This window comes from Gavialis gangeticus, unplaced genomic scaffold (assembly GCF_001723915.1).
Source record: "Gavialis gangeticus isolate Ggan-Ray unplaced genomic scaffold, GavGan_comp1, whole genome shotgun sequence".
Lineage (NCBI taxonomy): Eukaryota > Metazoa > Chordata > Crocodylia > Gavialidae > Gavialis > Gavialis gangeticus.
The window spans coordinates 14,842,447-14,853,908 of record NW_017729018.1 but is presented as its reverse complement, the minus strand read 5'-3'; the positions used below and the strand labels follow the sequence as shown (position 1 = coordinate 14,853,908).

Genomic DNA, 11,462 nt, shown 5'->3' with positions numbered 1-11,462 from the left:
CTGTAACCTATCCAGATCCCGTCACTCATGGTCCTCCCGCCAATATTCTCTAAATATACCTCCCCCACGTACTAACACAGGTAACATGCAAAAGGCTCCACCATTGGGAGCAAAGTTTTAGGTCCTAGGTAGTATATTCAGACACAGATACTGCACCCACCACTGAAGTTAATGGGAGTTTTAGTACTGGCTTCAGTGAATGCAGATCAGACCTTTCTAGAGCAGCAGGTTTAATGATCCCCCTCACCTCAGTGGTTTTGAGGATGGGGTGTCCAACTTCATGCCTGTAGTACCCTACTCCATTTATAGTCATATTGACTGTTAACTTTCCTGTCACTGGTTTTCCAAATGTGTATCTGAAACAGGAGAAGCAAATGATGAAAAACTTCTGGCTGTCCCTTTTCCATTTATTTCTCTGACTAAACTGATGCTGAACTTACATATCCAGAAAACAAAAGAGAAAAGCCACAACGGGCTATTTCCAACTGGCAACTGTTAAAATTTCTACAAACGTTTTTACATGGGCAATCTCCAAACCACTCATCCAAACTAAAACTAGACTGAGAACAGAAAACTCCTGTTTGAAGCTCTGCAGGTTCCTATACACAATGGGCAACAGACCAAAGAGATTATTGGACTTGATAGTCAGATTAGTCTCAGGCTCCATCTATTTTAAGATTTGGGTTTTTGTTTCCAGCCAGTGCAAACTTCTTCCAATGTCTTTCTGTTCTCTGTTGTTAAAGCAAAATCAGAGTACAAACACCAAGTACCTTGGTCAGGACAAACATGAACTTTAAAAAAAGGCACTGAAAGCATTTCCGACAAGTCTTATTCAGGAAAATGTTAAAAAAACAGAAAGTTAAACCAAGTAAAAATGCAAGAAGTAAACAAACAGAACTAGTGGAAAGTGTATTCAATACTTGAATACTTTCAGGTTTAAGAAAGAAAGATAAAATAAATATTTTCCCACCATACAACTTTGAACTTGAAAAAATGAACCTTCAATTTGAAAATTTGGCTATGCTCAAAAATTTCCTTTCTTTTAGCCAAAAGATTTCATTACAGTGGGTACCCTGCTTGCAGTTTTAGGTTGGAACTAGACCTGTCAGTCACCTGCACCAAGAAAATGGTCTACCCCTGAAATTCCTTTCAACAACTTTCAAACTGGTCTCACTTGCACATTGTGTTAGCTGTGCTTTGAAGACTTCCGTTGAAAGACAATGATTAGTACATACAATGCTGCGGGTAGCAGGTTTCATAATGACTTCTCCAAGACTGCCAACAGACATATATTTTAGATGCTGATAACTGACAACAGGGAAAACCTTTCTTGAATTTACTTTGAGAATGAATGCTATACCATGTGTAATGACTTGTCTGAATTAAAAATACAACACTCCGTGTCATCTAACAGCTTTCTCCCAAATTCACCATCCAACAGCTGCAAAAGAACTTTTCAAGTATGGGGCTGTACTAGGGGGGCACATCTCCTACCTAGCATGAACAATCCCTTTTTCACAAGTCGTAAGATCTCGGATATAGCGAGGTGGGTCAATCAGCAGCTCAAACTTTGGTAGGACTACAAGGAAGACAAAAACATGAAAAAGGGTTTTTGCTAGGATCTCAGAGTCCAGGACACAACAGCAGCTGTTCAGATTTGACAAGATCACTGTGTATTTAGAGCAGTGTAGATGAGATGCATTGCTGATGCACATCTCTGAACGGACAACAAAAGCAAGGTAACTGGATCAGTCAGTGCAATAAATCAGGACTATCTTGGTAAGCTGCTAGTGACAATTACCTATGAGGGAAAGGAAAACAACAACTTAAAAAATGTTAACAGCTTTTCCAAAGTACAACGAAATCTTTGTTATGTATATATATGTATTGTGCCACAAGACCCTCTGTTTAAATTCCTATACTATGCTAAGGATATAAACAAAGGATTTAATTAAGTGTCCATTTCTTGCAGCCTATTAGCTCTCAGAAGAATATTTTCTCCATGAGTTTTGGGAGCATTTTTTCATGGTTATGGCACTCTGCATATTTTGGGATCAGGGTCCAAGTGACCAAGTCAATAACTTACCATATTTCTGAACTTCAAAGGACTTGTTGTATGTTTGCCCTTGCATTTCAGCAAAGATGAACCATTCACCAAACACTGGTTGATCAGACAAGGGGAAACTCATATTTACAATGCCTAAGGGAGAAGAAAAGCACTGTGAGCACTGTGACTGTTCGATCCATCCTTGTAAAGGCCTATCTAATGAAACCCAGAAAATGCAGAAAACAACATAAGCTAGCAAATATAAATAAAAACATGCTGAGCTGCAACAGGCTGGAACTTACCACAACAAAATGGCTTCAAGTTGCTCCATTCTATCATGCGAGATCCCCGAGGATCCTGAATAATGGTTTAGGACATGCGATAATAGCAGAACAAAAGTAAATGTCACCGATACAGCCAACTCAGTTTGCAACAAAAGATTTCATTTTCTGAGCCACTAACAGCTCACAAACAATTTAAAAAAATAATTATTTGTTTGGGCATTTTAAATTTATGCCAGCATTAAGTTGGTCAATTAACACAAATACAGGTCAGGAAATGAATCACTTCTTGTCAGAAAAAGAAAGTGAACAAAGAAAGGCAGGTTTGGGGGTCTCAATCACCTCAAAGACAATGACAGAGGGCAGGGCATAGGGATAATCTAATACAACCTTTCTCTTTCCCTGCATTTCTAATATGTCCATTACCATAACATCTGGGAGCAAAGCTGGGATTTGTCCCTACCACGACAACCATATTACCCTAACAAAGTACAAAATACAAGTGTATCTGCACAGGGAGGGAGGAAGGAATGGAATGGGATGATAATATCCATAAACCCCATTGGATCTAACCAACTGTTCATTTTCCACTTGAAAGCATATTTATGGGGAAAAAATTCTGAAACAGAAGCAGAAACCAATATTCCTGTAATTATTACAGAATAATGCAATATACAATGCAATACAAATGCTTCATTAAAAAAACACCCCAAAATAGCACCACGCGCATACTAGTAATGCCATAGACTGTTGCTGCAGATGGTGACAGATATGGAAAGATATGCATTTATGACTTGCCCCCTTAGAGGCCCTGAAGACCTTGTGCTTCTGCAGAGTAATGATGCCACTCGCTAGTAGCAGATACTCACCACTACATATGCTTCAATCTGAAAGAAATAAAGAATAAAACCCCTTGTGAGACAAAGCCACATTTCTATCTCTCACAGTAAGCTGCAAAACTGGCACAAGCAAGGTCCACCCTACAGTTTCTGGCCTCCATATGTTGGTGCAAAGGAAGAACATGCTTAAGCATCCACTTGAAAGAGCAGTTTGGTGCAGGGGTGTCAATCTCACATGAGCTGGCGGGCTGGATCTAGACCGCAGGGCTTCTTATGGCCTGGACAACCCACCGCTGGATCTGGCCTGTGAAGCTTCTTGCCAGGGCTCCCAGAACTGTTGTGCTGGAGCAGCTAACAGGCAAACGGTAACACTTCTCCCACTCCCCACTCCACTGCAGATTTGTATACTGAACAGCAATTGATAATTCAGCAGTGGGTAAAGGCAGGGTTGGTGTTACCTTCATGGGTAACACTGGGTGTGGTGGCACAGCAGCTTGAGCAGCCACTGTGAGAAGCACTGTGGGTCAGATTCAGAGGTGAGTTGTCCAGCCAGAGAAAAGCCCTGTGGACTGCATAACCCACCTCTGCAAGCTGAATCTAGCCCACAGGCTGTATGTTTGATATCACTAGGATAGTCAAACCGCCATTTCTTTCAAGCATCTGAAACCCCAAACCACTAGTCACCTAATTAAGGGACTGATTCACCTTCCAGGCACTCCTATCAGCTGCCTTATTTCACTATGGTACTTGACAGAACAATCAGAGATCCACATATGTCTTCTTTTTCATCAACAATGTGCCAAAATCAGTAACTAAACTTAAAACCACTGCTTCTAGGGAAATCAGTGAATTGCAATTCCATAACAAGATGCCAGAGCAGCTGAAGGTATATGGAACAGGAACTCACTACACATTTGTATAACTATGTATGTGGGTGACAAAATCGGAAAAGCAGGAGGCATTTTCCAATGGGAAAGGAAAGCCAGTCTACCTACCTTGTCATTGATTGGTCTCAGGTCAGAAGTGACCATAAACAAGTTGATCAGCACTAAAAAGGGAGGAAAAAGGAAATTCATTAAATATCATAGCTCGTGCTGAACAGGAATTGCACTCCCAGGACCCATTCTGAAAAGGAGTTCTGGTTGAAGAGTGCAGCCATGTTAACATTTGAACAAAGGCATAAAGAAGCTCACTGAAGCCCCTTTACCTTTCTGCTTGGGTTTGTAGACAGGTTTGTCAGTCTGGATGAATACTGATGACCCTTTGCTATCAATGGTTACTGTGGTATAGTTGTGAAAAATGTAACCTTTCTCTGTCAGGTGCCGGTTGCCCCAGACTTTTAAGTGTGCTTGTCCACGAAGCCCTGGAGGCACCTAGAAAAGAGATCATGAGGTGGGGAAAAACAGGCCTTAGACAAGGCCTTTGCTTACATGGAAGATGTGTGTTATTAATGTCAAAGTCTCAGGAACAAAACCAATAGAAGCAATTTATCAGCCCTAACCAGGAGTTGAAAAGCAGTTGGAGATGAACAGAAAAGCCACCTGCTGCATCTCTGTGCAACTGTGTGAACGACAAATAGGAAACGCAAAACACATTGTATATTTCACAAGGGGACTGAAAGCTTCAAAGGAGGTAGGGCTGTACCTGCAGCACAGCTTGAAACTGCCCTCTTCTCTAGAATCCCAAACAAGGCTGTTTCTGATCTGTATGTCAAGATCCTGCTAACTTAAAGGCCTACAACTCTATCTGGGCTTAAGCACTAAACAATGGAATCTTCCATCAGTTTGAGATCCTTAATCAGTTCTTAAATTGCGTTGAAAATGATGTGCACTGTGGTGTGTGACTTCTAGGAATGATATAGCAAAGAAAGTGAGTCAATACCAATGCTGCAAGTGAGGGCAGGCGCACATGCACGAGAGACCATTTATACAGAAATCTACAGAAGACACTTTTCTTATCATACGAGTTGGGGATCTGGCCTTGTGTTAATACATCCTGGCACTCAACAGTGATTGGAAGAAAGGACAGGAGCATTTGAAAAGCCTGAATAAAATAGCACAATTAAATTACTTTATTTTGTCCAGCCAGTAAGATATTCCCATTGCACATGATTCCTGTCACCCCCAGACCTTACCTGGCTTCTCTGGCACATTTGTTTTTTTGCCAGTGCATTTGATTAATGCAGCTACACAAATAACTCCCATTACCATCAGGGGGAGAGTTACAAAAACAGACTCAAGGCAGATAGTTATTCTGACCTCTGGTTATGGGCTACTGAGTGAAAAAAAGTAGTTCAGTCAAGGAAGTGGGAAACTTCAGAGTGGCAGCAACTAATGCTGGACCCCAACTTTTCCCCCTTCAACAATAAAACCAGTGATTCACTACAGATTGCACCTGCTCCTAACAAGATAGGCTAATGTACAAGATACCCCAGCATGAAAACAAATATTTTGGCAATCAAAGGAGTAAATGTAGTCTGAAAAAGGAATTTATGACAAAAGGCATGACAATTAGTGACTGCTTAGGCCAATTATAAGAACCTTGGCCTTACCATTTTTAAGGAATGGCATTATAGTATTTCTTGAAACAGTAGAAAAAACACAGGCCCCAAATTAGAAAGGAGAAGAAAAAATATCAAACCCTTTCTGGAGCCCAGTTCCTAGGACAGTCATATGGCAAACTTCAGAGAGGGCAAAGAAAACTCTGGAATGTACCACCAAGAGAGCAGAGAGTCGAGCAGTCATGACAGATCAGCATCAAGCTAGTTAAATGTAAATCAAAGGCTTTGATTTATTTATAGGCCAATGACAATGCTGTGGATACAGCAAAGGCATCCAAGCCCTTTAAATGAATGTACCACAGTTCTTTTAAGGATGTGCGTCTGCTGAATCAGGAAAGTAATTACATTCATTTCTTATGGTACAGCATATGAAGGAGACATTCAAGTGGGCTCAAGTGCAATAAAATTACTGCAATTCACTAGTAATCAAGATAATGTGGATTTTATTTTAGTCATGATCACATAGCTATAGTGACTAAACCAAAGAACTATCCAGACCCTGTAGCTCTACAAGCTTCTTAAAAGTGATATTGTGCCAGTATTCCAGATGCATGTCACAATTTAATAACTATAAGATTTGTTCCCCACCCTCAATCTCCCACTGGAGATAACCACCCTAAAGCAAGCCCTGCCTAAAATAATGAGATCCCATTTTTAACACACCACTTTGTCTTTCATTCTTGCTCTAGTTCGCCATAATAGACTTTAATAACAAATGGTGACTATATTAAGTACCAGATGGGTATATTCATACACCTTTTGTAGCACCACATGTTTTGATGGTACTTCAATAAGGATGATAAAAGCAAGCCACATTTACTTGAATTTACATCCAGTATTTTACCAAATCTGGAAAAAACGAACCAAATGTTAACATGGCAGCAAAGCAAGACCAGCTTGTAGAGATAGCCTATAAATGACATGATTTTCCCTGCATGGCACTCAGTATCTTCATTTGCACCTGTGTAAACTACATGTAACAGTAGTAAACTCTGATTTGACAGCATTTAGCTCCTCTAAGGCACACGGACAAATGCAAAGTACGAAGAAAGGGAGGACTAAGCCCACAGGATATTTCAATTGTGTAGAAAATATGGACTAAGCTATCAGCCTCCTAGAAACTGAATGAAGGTCAGTCTCCCACACATCCCTAAAACTCAGATGATCTACTTAGATAAGTTTGTAATGGCTCTTTTTTTAAAAGGGCACAGAGACTTTCTGTTATGACTGTGTTAAATTAAACACGATTATTTTATTCCATCATGGACTTTCTTCAGGTATAAATGTAGTTTCCCCATGTTTCTAATATATCCAAACTTAACATGTCTGCCTTTTATTAACTCCCTTCCCCATGTGCTGAAGTATTATTAATGTCAGAAGCTAAACTGCACAAATCTGAGATGAGTCTGTGATAGAAACACAGGGTAGACAGGAACATGTTATTGCTGGAATAACTGCCAGGTGTCAAGTATTCTCTTATCATGTTTTGGGAACTAGTGTGGTATGTCCTGTACCCCTTGTCACATAGATCCATATGCTGCACCTACAAAATACCCTAGTCATAGAACTTGTTATTATGCAATCATCCATTTAAATTTCTCTTGACCCCTGCACATACTGTTCATATAAAAGACAATCCACTCAGGCTGCACCCTGAGACATTTGTTCTACCCTAAACAGATTCTCAGTTTCTTTGGCTGTCGTTTGTCTTCATCGGTCTTAAAGTCTTTTCTCTGCAAACACTAGATAAAAAAATCCTTGACACTTACCTTAAGCTTAATTGTCCCTTTATCTGAAAAAAGAAAGACAAAAAATTAAAGTGTGCCTTCTTCCCATACTAAAGCACCTACCTTGAAGCTAAGCTGGGTTCGTACAGTCACTAACTGACAGGTCCTCAGATTGTGGTTTGATTCAGCAATTTCAATTTTTCTAGAACAATTTAATAACATACTTATCATGACGTTAAAAAAGCATCAACTTGGCTGTTTACTTAATGAGTTGAGAGTAATGAATTACTTTGCCTTTGCAACTCACACCAGAAATGTGTACAAAGATTATTCAAAGGGGATTCTCAAAGTTGTTTAAGTTTTCAGATACAGTGGTCTAGTATTAATCTGACCACTAGAAATGAGACATCAGATTATTGTCTGCACATTTCTTACCTGCCAAAATATTGGTTTTTTAGAAGAGAATGTCTCAATATCACCAGACTGATGAACAAAGACCTTAAACGGTTATCGATGGCATACCTAAAAGGATTTAACTTTTTATCTTTATGCTAGAGGTAAGACAAGTCTTCACTTGGCATGATCAACTAATTGAGCAGGCTCCTTATAAGCAACAAAGATACTGGGAACATTCTTTTAGGGCCACCAAAATCTGGTTTTCTTCCTTTTATGCAGGCAGTCGTAGCCTAGCAAATAACAGCCTCTGACAGAGTTGGATTCAGATCACTTTTCTTCATTTCAGCTCAGAAACTCTTCAGCTCAAAGCTCGACACCCCAGAGGGTAGATCCAGAGTTTTCCTTAGCTAGCATGCAGCTGTTAAGATCATAGTGTTCATGTTGCTACTGAGCTTTGCACAGGGCAGGGTTAAACATGAAGACAAAAATGACTGATTATCCACATGATTTATCCACATGATAACAGGTTCCATTACTGTTAGGATTGCTGAACACCATTTTCACCAATGTAAATGTGCCAAGCGTTAAGACACCTTGAGACACCTTGTGTCTTCCCAGATGGGATAAATGAATGTTGCCTTTATACATGAAGGGGTATCCAGCTAAAAGATTTTATCACCTCTCTTAATAAGGAAAAACATCTCCATGATGGATCTTGAAGAAGGGAGACTTGGATCAGGGTAGAATAAGGCAGGGTCTCTGATGTTTTTGCAGAGTAGTTGTATTCTTCCTCATGTTCAACCACATCCTCTTATTCTACATAAAACTTCTTCAGTAGAAACATGGAGGCTTCTAAAGGTAATTGGGTTGTGAGCGTAGAACACTTGAATAGCTGTGCATCAGCACATTTAAGTTCTCTCTGTATCTTTATGCTTCACATCTAAGCTCTCCCTCTATTTCTATGCCTCAAAGGTAACAGTGTTGACTGTGTCAGACGTCATCAAACCCAAATTGAACCAAGTTGCCAACATTCAACCCCTGTAAGCAGCTTACAAGGGAGTTTGGCTTTTGATGAAGCTGAAGAGGTCCTGCAGCACCACACCTTTTAGTTTCACATAAACAAAATCTTACCTAGGACTGCTCCATGGGCCCGTGCTACCGTTTCTCCTTTGACCACTAGTTGAATCTGGACTGTTGTTTCCTTGACTGAGTTAAAGATGGTCACGCTAATAGCTTCCTCTAAACCAGATCGGAAAACAGAAGGCGCTGCAATCAAATAACCCCTAGGAAGTAAGAGTGGAAGTGAACAGTTAATGAGAAGAGTCACCAAGCAGGCTCTCCCTTCAGTCCCAAGGTTGGCAAGATGCAATGGAGCATAAATCCATTTAAAGCATTAACAGAAAGGAAAAATTAAACTATCCTATGACATGGATGCCCCTGGAAAGCCACAATGGCAATCTGACAGGAGCCTGGAATTGTGTCTGATATGTGTAAGATGCAACTGATTGCAGTCTGGCATCTGTAATCTCCACTGGCTTCATCCACTAAAGGCTAAAGCAACTGCAACACTCCATCTTGCCCCAAAGAGAGATGGGGCATCCTAAGAGCAGTGCTGCAGTCTCTTGAGAGCAAACCTTTGTATTAGAGATAAGGTCAGCTTCAGGGTAATCTATAGACCTATGGTTCATACTTTGAACACAGATTTTTTTCAGATTTCACTAATAACTAATGTAACTCCTCAGTAAACGTTCACTTGCAAAGATATCTGCATGGAGTTATAGCTTACCTCAGTATGCTACCCAAAGAAGTGGTTCATGTTGGTAGAGCAATCTGACGTTGCTTTAAACTGCTCCAGTGATTTACAGACAACGTGACTTTCATCTCTGACTTATAAACAGGTTAGTAAGTATCAGCAAAAAAAATGGTATTTTTAACTAAATATCACAGTACTTTGAAACCAGCATTATGGCCAATCAAGAGTAATACACAGTTCTCTCTCAAATGCTGTATTGGATGTATTCACACTGATAGAATTGTGTGCAATACTGAGTAGAGCCTATATAACTGATCAAATTCAGCTACTAATAACTAAATACCCAACTGGTGTTATATGCACACACATACAATTAGCTGTACGCAAAAAAGCCAACATCCAGTGAACAATATGGTAACATCACAACTCTTCATAAATAATATTTTCAGAAACAATATCCTGTTTTAACGTTTTAACCATTTGCTTCATTTATCGGAGGCCCTCCTGACACACTTTTAAGGAGGTCTTCTTTCACAACATTGGTGCTGAGAACTTTCTGAAAGTCAGTTTATAGTACATCAAGTTGAGCGTCAAAAGAAAACAACACAACCACTGTTTGAAAGTGCTGGTACTTAAAAAAAAAGGAAGAAAAAGAAAAGGAAAAAGAAGAAAAAGAAAGAAAGAGTTGTCTTTAAAGAGGAAGCAGAAATTAATGAAGCTCAAAATTGGGCTGAAGGAGTTTGGAATTCAAGTTCCTAGTCCTGCCATTTTGTTAAAATAGCTACAACCTGAGCAATATTCTATTCAAGGATTTTTTTTTTTAAATTAGAAAATAACAGATTTCAAAAGAGCCTTGAAAACTATTACAACTGTACATAAAGTGATGCTGTTTATAGCAAAAACAGGAACCTTTTTGATCTTTCAGTACTGAATAGCATGATGCAGTAATTTTATAGGCTGTCTGAACCAGTTTCCTTTTCAATTACAATTGCCAATATCTTCTGTGAAGTATGTGGAAAGTAACATTCTTATATCCTCTTGATGACATCACATACTTTTTCACTTCCCCCCAAAAGGATTTTTTTATAAGGTAACTTTTCATGTCATACACTTTAAAACATACTTCAGCCACTTGCGTCACTTAGCTTCCAGGAGCGGGGTCGCTTTGGTTCGTGATTAATTACGACTGTGGGGTAAGGGGTAAGGGTGATGGCGTTTTACAGCCCCCAAGTCATCTTTTAGCAAATTCCAACCCAGTGTTTGTCTCTCAGCAGGACTCATTGCCATGGAGATCCCATTACACCCCACATCATTTCAGATCTCTGGCATTTTAGTTCGAGCACATGGGATATTTAGACCTTGGAGATTCTGTGGCTGCCAGGTTTGAAACGCATCAGAATAAACAAACCAGTTACTACCTAACCTGCAACATTTTTAGAAGAAAAGCAAAGCCCATCTATTTGGGGGAGAGAGAGAATAGCATCAAGCATCTAGTTTCAAACCACCCTGCCCTTACAGCTGTGAAGCACATGCATTCACAGCGTTTTCAATACTTCTAGCTTTCTTTTTGGACCAGCAGCCTGCTGATGTGGTCACTCGAAATTATGTCATTCCGTGCCGCTGGGCTTGAAAATTAAATGTTTAGGTTGGAAAGTTGGGACACTGAATTGACAGATGCTGCAGGACTCGCTGGCTGCCAGCCCCGTCAGGTTTCCCCGGGAGCCGGGCGCGGGCTGCGGAGGGTTTTGCGGCGAGCGGGAGAGGAGAGGAGCCGTGCTCCCGCGGCGGCTGCCCCGGAGCCCGAGCAGCGGAACAAAGCGGCTGCGGGAAGCGCGGGGCGGGGGCGCCCGAGGCGGGTC

At 40.4% G+C, this 11,462-nt stretch overlaps 1 protein-coding gene across 1 annotated transcript in view; it reads right to left on the bottom strand.

The window, feature by feature from the left end:
• Positions 1-9,228, bottom strand: part of CPAMD8 (C3 and PZP like, alpha-2-macroglobulin domain containing 8) — a gene marked incomplete at its 5' end in the record, with an annotated part of 77,585 nt that extends 68,357 nt beyond the window's left edge. The window contains 9 exons of the mRNA XM_019513183.1: positions 248-356; positions 1,495-1,579; positions 2,087-2,200; positions 2,350-2,404; positions 3,198-3,215; positions 4,163-4,215; positions 4,375-4,540; positions 7,497-7,519; positions 8,982-9,228. Coding sequence (XP_019368728.1) covers positions 248-356; positions 1,495-1,579; positions 2,087-2,200; positions 2,350-2,404; positions 3,198-3,215; positions 4,163-4,215; positions 4,375-4,540; positions 7,497-7,519; positions 8,982-9,228 — 870 coding nt within the window. The remainder of the gene's footprint in view (positions 1-247; positions 357-1,494; positions 1,580-2,086; positions 2,201-2,349; positions 2,405-3,197; positions 3,216-4,162; positions 4,216-4,374; positions 4,541-7,496; positions 7,520-8,981) is intronic.
• Positions 9,229-11,462: the final 2,234 nt, after the last annotated feature.